This window comes from Gobio gobio (genome assembly GCF_949357685.1).
Source record: "Gobio gobio genome assembly, chromosome: 1".
Lineage (NCBI taxonomy): Eukaryota > Metazoa > Chordata > Actinopteri > Cypriniformes > Gobionidae > Gobio > Gobio gobio.
The window spans coordinates 35,676,070-35,694,228 of NC_137097.1; the positions used below are offsets into that span (position 1 = coordinate 35,676,070).

At 39.0% G+C, this 18,159-nt stretch overlaps 1 protein-coding gene across 2 annotated transcripts in view; it reads right to left on the reverse strand.

Moving 5' to 3' along the window:
• The window catches only part of tecpr1b (tectonin beta-propeller repeat containing 1b), a 37,225-nt gene that overhangs the window by 9,641 nt on the left and 9,425 nt on the right, over window positions 1-18,159 (reverse strand). The window contains exons 6-21 of one of the 2 annotated variants that reach the window (XM_079832925.1): window positions 16,353-16,527; window positions 14,627-14,724; window positions 14,083-14,184; window positions 11,208-11,338; window positions 10,511-10,992; window positions 8,730-8,824; window positions 8,413-8,568; window positions 8,041-8,190; window positions 7,324-7,481; window positions 5,231-5,358; window positions 3,816-3,894; window positions 3,639-3,735; window positions 3,405-3,484; window positions 3,260-3,316; window positions 843-1,017; window positions 686-736 (exon numbers count right to left, since the gene is read on the reverse strand). In XM_079832925.1, coding sequence (XP_079689051.1) covers window positions 686-736; window positions 843-1,017; window positions 3,260-3,316; window positions 3,405-3,484; window positions 3,639-3,735; window positions 3,816-3,894; window positions 5,231-5,358; window positions 7,324-7,481; window positions 8,041-8,190; window positions 8,413-8,568; window positions 8,730-8,824; window positions 10,511-10,992; window positions 11,208-11,338; window positions 14,083-14,184; window positions 14,627-14,724; window positions 16,353-16,527 — 2,214 coding nt within the window. The remainder of the gene's footprint in view (window positions 1-685; window positions 737-842; window positions 1,018-3,259; window positions 3,317-3,404; window positions 3,485-3,638; window positions 3,736-3,815; window positions 3,895-5,230; window positions 5,359-7,323; window positions 7,482-8,040; window positions 8,191-8,412; window positions 8,569-8,729; window positions 8,825-10,510; window positions 10,993-11,207; window positions 11,339-14,082; window positions 14,185-14,626; window positions 14,725-16,352; window positions 16,528-18,159) is intronic. The other variant, XM_079832926.1, reaches the window with a different exon arrangement.

Genomic DNA, 18,159 nt, shown 5'->3' on the forward strand with positions numbered 1-18,159 from the left:
ACTGTAGGGTGCCCCATTCGTAATTTAAGCTTAAAGAAGGGTGCTCGTGAGCGCCCTCTTTGTGGCTGCTATGCGCCCTCGATGCGCACATCTGCTGAGCCCGCAAAACCGTGAGCTACACAGCAGACTTCTCCCCGGCAGTCAAAGCGGCATTACGTCGAGAAAGTGCGGACTCAGAGGAAGGCCGTGAGGGTTTAGGGTGCCATTTGGGACAGGGCCTAAGTATACTTGGTTTGTAGCCAATTTTTTCGCATTGTTTTACATAATGTCTTATAAACTTACATTGCTTGAAAATATTGATTTATAAAAAAAACAGATTTGTTCCTAATTCTGAGTATCTGAATATTTTTGCTGTAGGCGAGTTCACTGATAGTGTACAAAGAAATTTGTTCAAATCTACTTTACTCTTTCCCGCCATTGACTGAATTTTCCGGTTATTCGTGTTTTCGCTGTTATATGGTAGGAGGGGATATTATGCATCTTCTAGTACAGAATCTCCGGATGAAAACACAGGAGAAGCAGCAGCAGCAGAAACAAGCGATAGAAGAATGTTGTGTGATGGTATTAGCTAGTTAAGAGTGTTGTTAACCATTTCAAGAAAACTCATGGTTATTAATAACTTTGTCCGTTATTTGTGATTTAGTTGCAAGGCAAACTGAAACTGACTGATACAACCAGGTTTTACTTTTCTGGGACTTGCACCATTGGGGATTTGTCTGTGGTGATTACTTTGGACCTGAGGTAGGAAAATATGAGATCTTCGGTTGACCATGTCAAGTGAAATGAAATGTTGGTGAACGAATGGCAGTGTATTGTGAGAGTGTGTGGGTTTTATTGCTCACAGCTGGGTTGTCGGCGGTGACTCCAAGACGGCACAGCACATCTCCCTTCTCACTGATGGCCCACACAGGAACCTGCTCCAGGCTGCACTGAGCCAGACATGGCAGGACGGTGACGTCAGCCAGAGGGATCGGAGCAACCTTCTGCCAGGGGCCAGTGAGGTTGATCTTGCACTTCCTGTGAGACAGAAAAACTCTGCAGTAGCTTTTCTACATCATTTCCATTACCAATTCACAAGATTAACGGAATGCATAGCTGATATAAAAAAAATTGGATGACTAGTAATTTCCAGCAACTTTATTCAGAAATAAAGTAAACTCCACAAGTAGTAACCTAGAATACTGTCTAACACTTGATGGCTGCTCTGTCAAGTCCTCGTCGTCAGTGAGGAACCTGGGTGTGCTCTTTGATACCAATCTTTCGTTTGAAAGGCACGTTTCTAGCATCTGTAAAACCGCTTTCTACCTTCTTAAAAATATATCTAAATTACGGCACATGCTCTCAATGCAAAATGCTGAACAGTTAGTTCATGCGTTCATGACCTCAAGGCTAGATTATTGTAATGCTCTACTGGGTGGTTGCCCTGATCGCTTAATAAATAAACTCCAGCTGGTCCAAAACGCAGCAGCTCGAGTTCTTACTAGAACCAGGAAGTATGACCATATTAGCCCAGTTCTGTCAACACTGCACTGGCTGCCTATTAAACATCGCATACACTTTAAAATCTTGCTTATTACTTACAAAGCACTAAATGGTTTAGCTCCCCAGTACTTGAGCGAGCTCTTAACACATTATACTCCATCACGTCTACTGCGGTCTCAAAATTCTGGCCAGTTGATAATACCGAAAATATCGAAATCAACTGCAGGCGGTCGAACCTTTTCCTATTTAGCACCTAAACTCTGTAACAGTCTTCCTAACATTGTTTGGGAAGCAGACACACTCTGTCAGTTTAAATCTAGACTAAAATCTAGACATCTCTTTACTATGGCATACACATGAAACATTTTATATTATTCATATAAACAATAATTTATATTATTCAGTTAAATGATTGTTAGGCTGCATTAACTAGGTCAGCCGGAACCGGGAACACTTCCCATAACACCTGATGTACTTGTTACATCATAAAAAGAATGGCATCTATACTAATGTTAGTCTCTCTGTTAATCCTGAGGTTTACTGCAGTCAGCCGGATCCGGGCCGTATCCAGATCAGATGGTGGACCTGCGCCCACACATGACCAACGCATCCCTGAAGTCAATTAGACTCCCCCTGAAATTGCCTCATCGACACGGCATCCTCAATAAACCCGTCTCCGGCGTGATGACTCTGATCTTTTCGAATATTCCTATCTAATAAAATCACCGTTTTCTCCGGAGTGGCTGTACAGCCGAATCAAATTCTGTTGCATTATTTTCCACACTGTGAAGCTGCTTTGAAACAATCGGCATTATAAAAAGCACTATAAATAAAGTTGACTTGACTTGACTGTCCTACACAGAGCGGCTAAGGAAGCCCATTTCCGCCACATAAGAAAACAAACCATGCCCTGGTAAACCAGAATGAAATTAAAAGTCACATCAATTATGAGATTAAAAAGTCAAAGGAAGTCATTACTAAAGTCAAACTGATCACATACTAAGTAAAAAAATTACATAGAAATGATGAAAAATTATGACATACCAAGTCATGATAATATATATATATATATATATATATATATATATATATATATATATATATATATATATATATATATATATATATATATATATATATATTATAATATATATATATTTCTATGTCATAATTTTGACTTTTTATCTCATGACTTAGTATGTCACAATTTTAGGTTTTTATGTCACTTTTTGTCATAATTAAGTTTTAATTCGACTTAGTATGTCAAAAAAAATTATTTTTATGACAAAATTTCTATTTTTGACTCTATCATAATTTTGACTTTAAAGTTATAATTCCGACCTAGTATGTCATAATGTCATGTCATGATGTCATAATGATGTCATTGACTTTTTATTTCATAATGACATAAGTTTGGATTTTATGTCATAATTTTGACTTTTTAATGTCATAATAATGACTCTTTAAGTTATAATTCGACTTAGTATGTCAGTTTCTGACAATTTTGACTTTTTGTGTCATAATTTTGACTTTTTTTATCTTATGACTTAGTATGTCGTACTAAGTTTTTATGCCATAATTCTGATTTACAAAAGCAGGATTTTTTTTCTTATGTGGTGGAAAAGGACTTCCATAGTGGGAGTGGGAGTTTGTGGTTAAATTTTTTGCCCAACTTTAGAGAGAAACATTGAAGTAAAATGTTATTCCTAAAAATGTTAATGTAAATGCATGTAACAAAGAATCAGTGTGTTCAAAAGCAGCAAAAATGTGAACTAACCGAGCCCACCGTCTGCGCCGCACAAAATCCTTAATTGTCTTATAACCTTGAAAGGTCCTGTATGAACATAAAAAAACATATAATATATTAATTTGAAATAGAAAAGTCTAGCTACTGTTCATTAATATGTCTGAAGTCAACATACACAGGGAAATCTGCAGCATACTGCCAGCCCTCTTTATCTGTCCCTCCCGGGACACTGTAGTCTACGGCCCAATCGGAGACCTGTGAGCGTGAGATGTAGACATCATTCACAGACAATAAATAATCTAAATAATATTCCAAATCAGAAGACTCAACGAGCACTGCACTATAAATACGACAGGACGCAGAACGCAATCTTCTGAGATAAGCAGCAGCTCATAGTGTGGTTTTGTACCCATGTCCACTGCAGGGAGGGAGGGCTGGTGTTGTCTTTAGTGCACTCTCTCAGACCTGAAGCGTCGCTCCACATATAGCGATCTGTCGGAAGACCCCTGAGGAGGAGAGCAGACACAGAGCGTTTGCCCAAGCCCTGTCAAAATACCACACAGCAGTTCCATTACATGACACTCACTTGTCTGTGTATCCTGTCATTGGGTTCCAGCGCTGGTTCTCATAGATGCACACATTCCTCACATCACTTATTTCATGTCCTAAAATTGGACAGATTCAAACATCAGGCAGAAGCAACTGTTCTTTGAAATACAGACTTACTGACATACTGAATGAAAGTACAATTGGGAAAATAAGAAAACACTGGTTTACATTCACCAACTGTGCATACACACGAATTTGAGCATGAAATCTGTGCAAAAATGTTTTCACAAAAAAACAAAAACGATTCATTACTTTTATTCAAATTTATGAAAAATGTAGGTAACTGAAACCATTATATATAGGATATATTATATTTTATATATATAATTAAATACTGTTACATGTTAAATGTAAGTGTAATTTCCTATACATATATATATAAATATACATACATACACGTGTGTGTGTATGTGTATTATTTATACACTATTATAGTATTTATTAATATTTTGAATTAGCTTTTATTTTTATATTTTCAGTTTTAATTTTAGTTTGTGTTGGTCATTTTGTTATGTGCTTTTGTAAATGTAGCTTTAAATTATTTTAGTTTTAACAATGTTAGTAGGCAACCTTTCTAAGTTTAAGTTAAGTTTTAAATTTAATCTGTCCCTTTAAAATTGCCTTTTCATTTTTTTTTATTGCAGCGTTATTGAAAGTACCAAAATAATTTGTGTATTATGTAGATAACTAACCTCGGTCACATGACCGCTCATCTATAAAATTCCAAATTGGTTAACATTAGAAATAAGGTTAAGAACAAATTCTTGTGTGTATGCAAGAGTTGTGAAAGCTTAGACTAGCAAGAACTACATCCTGGTCCAGGCTGGTTTATGCCGGTTCGGTGCTGGTCTGACTGGTGCACCAGCATAGTGAAGCTGTTCGTGGGAACATCAGCACACCAGCATCCAAAACTCAGCATATGTTCACCCAGCTAACAGGGAACGTTCTCTGAATGTTGGCTAACGTTCTGGCAAAGTTATGCAAGTAACGTTTATAGAATGTTTGTTCAAAGCAATCTTGTCTTTAATAATGTTCTCAAAATATTAGCACAAAAACATTATACATCGTTCATGGCATGTTTCTTCCGTTTTAATTGGACGTTCCTCTAACGTTGTTAGATGTGAGAAGTAACATCATTCGTTGGATGTTACTTTTGAATGTTCTCTGAACATTACGAAACATTCCAATAATGTTCGCAAAATGGAATGTTCCCTTTACGTTCCCATAACCAAGAAAAACGTTTAAAAAAAACGTTTTTTTAACCTTTCAGAGAACATTCAAAAAGAACTTTTGGGAAACGCTAGCAAAACATTCTTAGAACATATATTTGTTAGCTGGGCATGTAGGTTAGTGAGAGAGATAGGGTTAGCCGAATGCAGGGTGCATGTTTACCCTGAGCCGATGGTCCCTTGCCGCCCCCTGTGTAGACCCAGGCAGTGTGATCGTGACCGATGCCCCACACCACACCCAGACTGCTAGACTCCACACACAGCAGATGAGCAGGAACCTGACGCCAGAACCTGAGCCCACAGCAGGTACGCGGACAGACACACAGTCACGGACGCTCATGAAGCATGCCAAGCCCAACAACAGACACACATTACAATGACAGACACACATTCACACACAGACACACACACACACACACACAACCAAATCAAACGCATCAAACAGTTGGGTGGCATGCAAGCCTGACTTTATGCAAGCTTAAATTGTGAAACTCCAGCTCAAAACCTAGTGAGCTGCCTATCTGGACAGCATTTAGGCACTTGTAATGCAGAGGGAGTTTCAAAAGGCAGATAGAAATAAAAGGCTTAGTTCACGCAAAAAATGTAAATTCTGTCATTAATGGCTCACCCTCATGTCATTCCAAACCCGTAAGATCTTCATTTGTGTTCTGAAGATGAACAAAGTTCTTACGGTTTTGGAACGACATGAGGGTGAGCCATTAATGACAGAATATTCATTTTTGGGTGAACTACCCCTTTAAAGCTGCTTTATAATCAGTGTTTGGGAGGAACTAACTAAAAGTAGCTGCTTTTCAAATACTGCAACTTTCCAGAATCCTAACAAAAATGGTGCTTCTTTTAAACTAAAATAAGTGAGTATACTTTAAGTTTGTGTATGTACTTATTAGAGATGTGCTTAACAAATTTATACAGACAAATAGGCCTACACTTAATAATAAAACAGTATAATTAAGTATACTTGGCTTTTACTTGTGTTTACTCTTTTAATGAATTAGCTTATTAAATACATATTGCACACATATTTGAAGGCTAGTTCCAGACTAAAATGCCTGTTTGAGCTGTTTTAGCTGAAAGCAGCTTGCATTGACATATCTTAAAATATATCAGTGCCATTGTTTTGTCCCTAGATGCACACCAGTAATGTTTTTTTCTAAGGCATGATAATAAAAGCTACTTAAACCCTAATTGAACTAAGACCTAATCCTGGCTTAATGTAAGCCCTGTCTGTGAAACCGGGCCTATATGTAATATATAAAACATTAGCATAAATCCAATGGTAGTGTATATAGGAGGTGCCGTCAAGTAAAATAGCAGAACACTTAAAGTACACTTAAAATTATACTTTTAAAAACTAAAAGTGGACTTATTTAGTTGGAAGAATTATAAGTATAATTGAAGTAAAAAAGTGGTTTCGCGAGATCAAACCCTAACATGTACTGTACAATGCCGTTTTATTGTCATATTGTATTGCACACACACTTTTAGTCTCTTCACAGAAACCCTTGTGCAATATTTTGTGTCTCTTAATAGAATATTTGTGCTATATTTAATATAGTAAAATAAATGATTCTGTTCATCACTATGTTTTTGACTCAGTTATTTTCTTGTTTTAAGTGTAAATGTATATGATCATATATGAAGTGTAAATGAAGTTCATAGATGTCACCCTAATCCATTTATCCATTTAAAACCCCTCAGAGCCAGAAAAATATTGCTCTGATTAAGTTATAAATTATAAAATCCTTTAGTTTTATGAAAATGTATTCAGCGACTTTTTCTTTGTAACTTGTAGTTTAGTGAACTACTTGTTCAAAGAGTTGCTTGGCTTTTCCCCAAAACTGCTTTTAAGACACCTCTGGCCAAACTATAAAACAAGATTGCATGTAATCCCAGAATGCAGTGCGATGAATGGAGATGGCAGACGGAGTGTATAGAAAAGTCGGCTATTTATATTAATTTTAATTGATTCATTAAAACACAGTTCAATCTACTTTCAAATAAACGATCATGCCTGATATGTGTGTGTGTCTGCTTTCTAGAGTATTGTTAGATTAGCAACATGCTAATGCCAAACTCTGTTGAAATCAATTGTGAGTCGAGTCTCCTGTGAGCTTTGCTTGAGGAGCGCTATTTGTGAAGGTGCTGTCATTGTAGAAGCAGTGAACTAGGTTTAGAACAGAGTTACAGTGAGAGAAAAAGACAGACAGACAGAGAGAGAGATGGGAAGGTTCTCACATGTGATCGCAGGGCAAGTACTGCGCCGGTGCCTCCAGACTGGGTGACGGCTCATGCACCATGACATCACCTTTACATGTCACAGCCCACAGCGCCTGTTTGGACGGATGGTCTCCAAGACCCCTGGACTCACAACACGACTTGTTCAACAGAGAAAGCTGCAAAGATTACACACCAAAAAAATGTCATCCTCCTTCAGTGATGCAAAAAGACAGAATGTATGCCAGAACTGAGAATAATGAAAAACACACCAAAAAATCTTTGTTAGAGTGTGCCTATTATGCTTTTTGGGATGCAACCTTTCATGTAGTGTGCAATATAGCTGCATGTGAATGTAAAAGCTCTACTCTCTCAGCATAATGTCTACTTTGACCCTCAAATACTGTAGTTGTCGCTGAGGAGAAGAGTTTGGCTCATGTTGTTGACCTCTCGAGCAGAGTAAACCAATCACAACCAACTGGGTCTTCTAACCAATCAAAGCAGAGTAGACCAATTACAACAGACTGGGCCATCTGACCAATCAGATAGTGTTTTCTTGACCTTGGATGCGTGTAAACCTATTGTAGGAGACTCTAAAACAGCCTAATAGGGGCACTTTAATGAAGCTTTTGCAAATACATGATCATGGCTGGTAAGATGTATGTATGCATTTTGGACCATGTATGTGTCACATAGAGATCCTTTTTATACAAATGTGTGGTTCATAAGTGTTTTTACCCAAGTACTGAAGTCTTGATACGACGGGGTTGCCAGTAAGATGGGGCTTCTCTGTTTGGTCCTCTCTGCGGTGTAAACCGCCATAGTGTACAGAGAGTCCTTCAACACGGGCACCAGGGCCGTCACCTCCTTCATCCCAGCATACAGATACTGACACACACATCAGGACAATTATGGAATTAAACTACTGACACCGATAGTCAAAAACATATTTTGATCTTGATTCATTCCTTTATTTGTGATATCATTCATTGAAAGTATAATATATGAATGAAATCTCACTTAAAAAGAGTACACATGTGTGACAGTTTCTTAACACACTTAAGTAGTTTGTAATAATTGGACAGGGGCACTCCGCTCACGGTGTGTTACCTTCTTCTCCAGGTGGTGAGTGTAGTAGAGGTAAAGTATGTCTCCTGTCTGAGCTCCGGCACCGGTGACCTGCTCCAGCGTCACGCTGACATCCTCCCACTGATGTGGCGGCCAGTCCCTCCACCAACACATACGACCTTTCGTCACACGCACAGACTGACACACACACACACACACACACACACACACACACACACACACACACACACACACACACACACACACACACACACACACACACACACTGCCGTGTTTTACATCATGCTTTGAGATCTCCCACTGACTATTCCTCTCATGTGCGCTCACAGTGCAGGTACCTTCTCTGTGGCGGCGTCTCGCTCTCGTTCTGTGCGAGTGTCTGCGTCTCGAGCATGGAGGGCAGGTGTGATGGGTGGAGAGAGCAGCCCGGTACCTGAGAGAACGGAAGACAGAAGAGACTTGCTTTTAAATCACCAACCTCCATGTCCATTTCCTTTCATTTTTTGATATAATTGAGGGAGTGACATCATTCACCCTATTTACACTTACATTAACGTACATAAGATTACTTCATATTTTTACAGGAGTCTCTTCTGCTCAACAAAAATGCACTTATTTGATCAATAATACAGTAAAAACAATAATACTGTGAAAAATTATTACAATTTAAAATACGTGTTTTCTATTTTAATGTATTTTAAAATGTAATGTATTCTTGTGATCAAAGCTGAATTTTCAGCATCATTAGCGCAAGTCAACTCGCGTACCGCTGACTGCTGGAAGTTAGTTATTTTAGTCTATAAAGTTTTAAATATGGATATTTTTCTTACACAAATGCATGGCTTCGCTTCAGAAGGCCTTTATTAAGCCCCAGAGTTGTGTGGAGCAGTTTTATGATGGATAGATGCGCTTTTATGGACTTCAAAACAGAAACAGCCATTCACTGCCATTATAAAGCTTGGAAGAGCCAGGACATTTATTAATATAACTCTGATTGTATTCGTCTGAAAGAAGAATGCCATATACACCTAGGATGACTTGAGGGTGAGTAAATCATGGGACAATTTTCATTTTTGGGTGAACTATCCCTTTAAGGCCTTAAGGCCCATTCAAACCAAGAAGGATAACTATATTACCTAATACCTGTGCTGTACGGCATCATTACTGTGACACGTTTTGATGTGCCATTCCTGATTATATACCATTGTGAAATTGAATATAGTGTTTGTGTTGAATAGACACTTTTAAGGTGTCGTTTGTCTTGACAGCCCCGGTCATTTGCACATTATGACAAACCGGTTACACTTTACTTAAAGCCTTTATATATAATGCATTATTAAAGTATTTTAATGCATTAATTATGCCTGGTAATGCACCTTATAATGCATCTTATGAATAGATACATTTATAACACACAGCCCGGCCAAAAATGTTTTCTCTGTTTGGATTTAAATGGGCAAATGCTTAAGAGTCTATGATTGGAGGATTTTCAGTGAATATTATGTTTCTAGCATGTTTTATGTTTGGCAACAGTTCTTCTAATGGAGTGTGTAGCTTTTCATTTCTTAAACAACCATGTAGGAAGACACATCATGGCTATATTCCATTCATTCATACAAGATCTTGACCCAAATTTGATGCTCCTCTTTATGGAAATAAATGTTTTTTCCATCCAAGAGGCGCATCAATTTTTGGTCCAGATCTTGTATTGATAATGCAAGAGTCCAGCCCTCTGTAAAGTCTTCTCCAGCACATCCCAAAGACTTTCAATGAATTCAAGGTCTGGACTCAAAGGAGCCAATTCATGTGTGAAAATCATTCTTCATGAATCTTGACATTGTCATTCTGGAATATGGCCATGATGTGTGAAATGAAATGAAAAGCTACACACTCCATCAATTGCATTATAATACTTATGTATTCATTGTTACACCTTTAGAAAATAGAATGCATTAAAACAACCAAATGCAAAAAATAAAATGCATTTTAGTTATTTATGAAAAGATATAACGCATTACATGAATACCTATAATGCATTATACATAAAGGCGTCAAGGAAAGTGTTCGGAATGACATGAGGGTGAGTAAATGATGAACTATCCCTTTAACTGGGTTGCACCTGAGGTGTTAAACCAGTCGACATGTGAGCTGGAATCGATGTCACATCCTCCACCGGTTACCCAGGCCCAGGGCGGCGTTTCCTCCTGCTCTACCGTGTTCTGCTGTAGCTCGATGGGGTACGTGGCCACTGAGCTCCGAGCGCTGTTGGGAACAGAGGCCTTCAGCTCCTCCAGGTCTACATTGCTCCATGGTGTGTCACCACCGTCAGACGGGCTGCTCGGAAGTGTCGGGGTCAGGACAGAGGAATCGGACTCTTGGCTGGTCACCTGGTCTCCCTCAGGTACATTAGGGGGCACTACAGAGGACGGGTCGAGTACTGGAGCCGAGCGATCGGACACCAGCGCCGAGATAAAGCTGTCACTCGTGATCTTGGGGACACGTGGCTTCGGGATGTCCGTGTCATCACAGCCCAGAACGGAACCCTGGGAAGGAGCGGTGACCTCACCACCGAACACACTGGCATCACTGTGCACACGGATACTGGGAAAGACACAGAGCCATTCAGAACACTGACAGGCACGGCGCCATCTGCTGGATGGACGTGAAATATAAGGATCCTTCTGTACTAGAGTTACCCAACAGCCCCATCAATAAAGCTCATGTGCCCCATCATCAACACCAAAACAGAAATGCCCTCCTTATATTTAAGTAGGCCATGTCGGGAATCACTGTTCTGTACAGTGTTTTTCCACTACCTGGAATGATTTGTGCTTTCACTGCCATCAAGCTGGGCTGACACTGCCACCCATGACCTTCCGGTGACCTCTGTGCCTGTCACGCCATGACGAAAATACACAGTCCGGTCATCGCTGCCAACCCCCCATACCTGTGTCACAGAAAAACACACATAAAATTTAGATTTTATACTGTATGTATACATAACATCAACCGCAGTCTCTTTTCTATGTTTGTATAAACCTTATTCAAGCTGAGTTTATTCAAGCTGAAAATGATGCTTTAAAATGAAAGCTTTTGAATGGTTGTGTACTGTATGTACATTGGAAGTTCGGAGAGGGTCTGACTGGATATTATATGATCACAGAATGCTTGATTGACTTTAATCTCAATAATATACAATGTAATCAAATCACTAATATCAATTGCACCATAATGAAGTTGGCATCAGAAAATCATCATGTTATGAGACGATCTTCTAATATGTTCTTTTTATGTGCTGACATGGTTCTAATAGACAGGATTTTATTTCAGATTAAGCCAAATTGAGGAACAGGATTTAAATATAAGCGTCACAGCTGAGCTGAACACACGCTCCAGGCGGTTAGTAATAAAATGCAAAGTATGGAATTGTGGAGTGCGGCCAAACTCAAATTAGACACTCCCATATGGGTGAAAGAATTGGAGGTGTATATATATGGCTGGCCTGAGCTGCGGCAGGCAGTGGGCAACAGGAAGAGTCAAAGGGTCAAGTTACAGAGAGAGAGAGAGAGATGCAGAGAGAAGGTTTGCAACGCTTGCAAACTCCACACTGAGACTCAGTGGCTCTAGTAATCAACACCCACCGACACCCAACTCCACCAGACCTTACATGCCGGTCCTGGCGGGAAGGAGGAACAGGGTGAGCTGGAGAAGGTGATTGGACGATGGGTGTTTGTGCGTATAAACATGGACAGTGAATACAGTTGGCCTGCCGTGCAGGGTGCACATATTGGTCTGAGGATCTAATGATGGTTAATCCTCAAAGCTTCATGTGAGAACAGAAGTGTAATCAGAACTGTCTGCCCCCAGCCCACAGCAGATGGGTGTCCCCCAAGGGCAAGTACTGGGACCCCTAGAGTTGTCCACACAGGACAAAATTATTATTACAATATCACCAGATGAAATATGATATCAGCAACAGCGATTAAAGCACGGTGTGAGTGCGATGAACTTTATCCAGATTGATTGATCACTTGTTAGTGAAGTTTGCTAAGGTATCGTATTATCGCTCGTGTTTAGGGTAAATGATTTGAACAAACCCAGAACCCTAAGTATTAAACTTATCTCGCTCTGCACTTTTTGCACTACAGACAAGATAGACTTCCCACAACCCTACATTAAAAGTCCTGAACCACATCTAGAGACCAAAATATCAAATTTGGCATACTTTCAAAAGCATATTTAAAAAAAAAACTGTCAAATCAATAGTTTTACTTTAAAGTATATTTTAAATTATTATGATTTAATAGTCTTTAGTGTAAAAAAGTACACTTATTTTGACACAGCGTGTGGTTGCAGAAGAGATGAAAGAGGGAGCAGGATCTATGTGCAGCAGTCTATTATTATTTCAAAGACAATAGAAGTAATTATGAGATTACATATAAAGATGTAAGTCCCACTTAAAGGGTTAGTTCACCCAAAAATGAAAATGATCCTATGATTTCATATTTCAGATGAACACAATCAGAGTTGTATTAATAAATATCCCGGCACTTCCAAGCTTTATAATGGGATTAAATGGTAACTGATATTTTGAAGCCCCAAAAAAGCGCATCCATCCATCATAAAAGTAATCCATATGGTTCCAGGGTGTTAATAAATCACTGGCTTCTGGTTACAGCCGTACTGTAGTCTAGTTCCAGTGGAAGAGTGACCTCTGACCCGACACATGATGTATTGACGAACGCGGAAGTGCAGAGGATTGAACAAAACAAGTCTAAAACAAGAATTTTTAAAGAGAAATGTCGGGGAGCTCGAGTTTGTTGGCCAGCTCTATTTGTTTGAACCGCGAGAGGAATCACCTGAGCTTACGCTACTCCTACGTCCTACATCGGGTCAGAGGTCACTCTTCCGCCAGAACTAGACTCATGTACGGCCGTTACCAGAAGCCAGTGATTATAGTTTATAAAGTTATAAATATGGATATTATTTTTACAAAAACACATTGCTTTGCTTCAGAAGGCCTTTATTAACCCCCTGGAGCCGTTTTGATTACTTTTATAATGGATGGGTGCACTTTTTTGGGCTTCAAAATCTCAACCCCCATTCACTCCCATTATAAAGCTTGAAAGATCCAGGATATTTTTTAATATAACTCCTCTGAATCGATATTTTAATATAACTCGTATTCGTCTGAAAAAAGAAAGTCATATACACCTAGGATGACCTGAGGCTAAGTAAATTATGGGATCATTTTTATTTTGGGGTGAACTAACCCTTTGAATGGGTCAGAAAAGCTCTTAATATAAATTTAAACTATAATACATGTTCATTTAATTGCAGTTAAAATGCAATTCATTAAATGTCTAAAAAATATTCAGTTCAAATGATTTCTGTAATAAATAAAATTTTTAAAGGTGGCTGTTGTGTGCATCTTTTTCACCATGTTCTTCAGATTATATATATATATATATATGTGTGTGTGTGTGTGTGTGTGTGTGTGTGTGTGTGTGTGTGTGTGTGTGTGTGTGTGTGTGTCAAAGACCAAATTTGAAGGTCCCCCTTCTGCATGATGTCAGTTTAGATGTTTACATGTTACAGTGTACGGACCAACTGGCCGTAATCCGCTCAACAGTGAGTGTGTTTATTGTTAGAGTGGCAGTATAATCTGATACTCCACTCCACTGATCTCACCTGGTCATTGGGCCCCACGCTGAGCATCAACATCTCTCCGCCAATACTGATCCAGCCTGAGCCAGTGGGATTGTGGGAATTTACACCCCTCCTAAACCAGACCTAGCACACACATGCACACACACAAACACATGGTGGCATTTTCCACTCTATGCACCGAGTACTGAGTACAGTGAAACTGAACTCTATATGCAACAATAAACATTTCAGTAATATGCTACACTGTCACATGACGAGGCATCCAGTTATCATCTGGGTCATTTTTACTCCCTTCAAAAACAGCCCTTAATATTACTTTAGGTTCATTCAGCACACTAGAGTAAAATGGGCAGGGATTGTTGCACAATTACAGTGACGACAAGAACATTATTATTACAGAATATTACAGAATACAGAATTTATGCATGATTAATTGTGTTTGATTCATATAACATTTCTTTAAATGAATTGCACTAAATGACCCATAGTGCAAAACCCATAGCAGTAATATTAATGTCAAGCCGAAGCAGTGTACAGAGCATTAATAGAGTAAATATCGTCTTACTTTGTTGTCCTTAGTAACGGCCCAAACGACACCGATGCCCACTGCAACATGAACAGCTCCTTTCTGATTTGGAGACTCAACTAGATCCCACGATGAGCCTGAAAACATCCAAACCTCTCCCAGTTAAAGATTCAACACTGATGCTTGACAAAAGTACACTTTAGCATACTTTTAAAAAGAATACTTTAAAATAAAAATATATTTTTTTTGAATGTACTGAAGTGTGAACTGAATGTAATGTTTTAAGTAATGTTGTAAAAAAAACTTTCAATAAACATAAAATGCAATTAGCTGAACTCAAGAGTGCTTTTTTTACTCACTTAAGCAGGACTTAAGTACATATTTATATGAAATATCATAATTACTTCTATTGTCTTTGAAATTTGGTTAAAGTGTACTGCTGAATGTCCTGACAAGCATTTACGGTAAACTAAAATATACTTTAATGGCTTTTCTATTAGAACTTGTACATGTTATGTATTTAAATATATTTGTAATTATGTAATGAAGTTGCAATTTAGTACTCTTAAATTATATTAGTGGTGCAACGGATCACAAAACACACAGTTCAGATCATATTACTTTACAGTTGTTGTGTCACGGATCGGATAATTTTTCAGATTAGATTAAAAAAAAAGGGGGGGGGGGGGGTGTTAATGTAACTTTGCTTGTCATTTATTACTTAAAGCTCACTTTAAGTACACACTTTAAATACTACAAGCATAGATAAATATAACAAAGTTACAAATAAAGTAAGGTCTAACAGTAGACACAGTTCAACACGTAAACCAGATGTGGGCCGGATCTGGACCGACATTATGTTGCTGTCTGGGCAATTCTGTGATTATTTGATCTGAAACACACCTCTGTGTGTGGCTTTACACTCAGATAACAGCGTGTGAGCGAGTTCTCTTTCACCTTTTCTTGGAATTGAATGGTTTAAAATCGCTTTAATGTGTACATTGTCAATAGAAAAAACATGTGCAATTGATAAACTTTCACTCTATGATGGTTAAACTTACAATTAGCAATTATTCCATGAATCACATGCGTGCCAAACCGTGAGGCCTGGTCCGTACTGATCATCAACTACGAGTCTCAACTAATGAGCTGATGAGTTGAATCAGGTGTGTTAGATGAGGGAGACATACAAAATGTGCAGTGGTGAGGGTTCCCCAGAACAGGTTTGAGGAACACACCCAAACGAATCTGGACTATTAAGCTACACTAAAAAAGGTCTAAAAGTTACTGTATTAGGTTAGGTTTGAAATGATAAAACAAAATATACACTACAAAATGAAGACAAAAAGTACGGTGACACTTTGCGGTTGTCAAGCATGTTAATAGTTAATGTGAATCTCTACGCCTCAGTAGAACTGACTTCATACTTCCACTAAAAATCACCTGCCGATTCAAAGACAACGAGCAAAAATGATGAAGACAAGTCAAGTTAGTGTAGAGAAACGATCCCGCGGCATCTGAGCGCAGATTCACACATTTGTATACAATGACATTCAAACATTTTTAAGTGTGGCGCAAGAGTCCCCATGCTCTTCAGGGCCTCTGTGTGTTCATACCTCCGTCATGCTATTGACATGACCGTGACCATGATCGCAGTTTGACCATGAATAGAAGTGATGTGTATGTCATTCAAAACATGTACAGTATGTCCTGTATTCTATACGTGTGAATTCAAAGGACAGGAATAAATCTGTCAATGTCAGACCTTTGGGGCAGTCTTTACTGATGCCAGTCCTGGCCAGCAGTTGTCCATCCCAGAGAACGGCCCAAAGCAGGTCTTTTGGCCCGGCGCTGACCTGTGTCACCTCTCTGGGCACCTGGACGGGCTCCCAGCGCGTCCCCTCCGGGTTCTGCTGCCTGATGCCAGTGCGGGACCAGAGCTGTGTAGAGATACACACACCTTAGATCTGCGTGGTGGCGTGAATAGCTTTTTTAACACATAATAAACATGACAAAACATTCAGTGAGTGTTTAAATTAACCACTAGGCCGGGAAATTGTTCACATTCTTGTGAGCAAGTGCTTAATCCATAAGGAGGTGTTGGCTGAGCTCAAAATATAAAGAGCACGTCACAGAACAGCAGTGAGCTCTAGTGGCCACCAATCTGCCGTGCAACTGCAGATGAGGAGGCAACGTCCTCACTGTTTGTTTAAGGTTAAAAGAAAGAGAAGTTCGAGTTTTTAAGCTGTTTTACGTGTATTCCAAAATAATAACTAAAGGCAGTAACACTTTATGCAACATATTTTATTAGTGAACTGATGTTCAGCTGTTCTTTTAAATAGTCAACTTATTTTGGGACCATCAGTCATCAAGCTCGGTAAACATTGGTCACAGTGTTGAAGGTCGCCTTCAATTTCCCCAAGTTGATTGCTCACAAAAAAATCCCTAGATATCATGTTTTCAAGTTTAATTTTGACATGACAAGCGGTGATATCTAAGTGGCTGATTAGTCTTCCCATTAACGGCATAAAGTTGTTCACTCAGACTAATTCGATAATGTGCACGAAAACAAGAGGCTTTAAGGGTTTTATCGCACAAACCAATCATAACCGATTATATTCAATCATAGCGCGATGGAGGCATTGCCTCCTCACACGTGACTTCCCCTCATTCATTCTCAATTACCCCCCATCAAACCCACCGCTCGCTTTATGCCCTGTATACATTGTACGATTTTGGGCTGTCCCGGACGAAAGATGACCAATCGTGGAGATTTCTGTAGTCATGGCTCCTACACGGTGGTCCCTGGTTGTTACGGTCTTGCGCCCAAAGTTAGCCTACGATAATTTTCTGACACTTTCAGATATTTCACATGATCATCTCACAGTGTGTTTGCTGCTACGATCTGAGTCTCCTGACTAGCCAATAAAAATGCAACATGAAATGGTGTATTGATCAACGCGACGTCGTTCCCTAGCCATAACCTTCTCATAAGCCATATTCTTCTCTTTGGACATAAAAACCCCAATTGGCAAAGTGTGATTCATCTCGCTCTATTTGTTTAGCACTAGCACATGCTGATGACGTTTTATTCTTCTATCATCGTACCGTTTACATGCATGGCATACCCAAGTTTATTAGATCCATGTTGTACAGTGTGATTTGTAATGATCTTATAGGATTGCCGAAATCACACAGTCTGTAGCAGGCATTAGGGGGTCAGTTAAAAGTCAAAGGGCTCAGGGGAGGCAAGAGAGACGTGGAATTTTACCTGCTGGTGTTACCATTGGACAGTGTCATTTTAGAGAAAAAAAATGTCACATTTTGTAATTGCACCATTTTATTTGTGTAATAAGGTTTACTTTTTCATCCAATTATTTAAGAAGGAAGCATTGCCTCTTTCCTCCTCGGAGGAAACTGCAACTAGGTTAATTAAAACTAAAATGAATAAAAACAGTTAATTGGAATAAAGCTGAGATAAAACAATATACAAATATTAGATGAAAAGCCAAAAATAAATAAATGAAAGAAATTTTGCTTTGGCAACTAACTGAAATAATGTTTACGTTTCA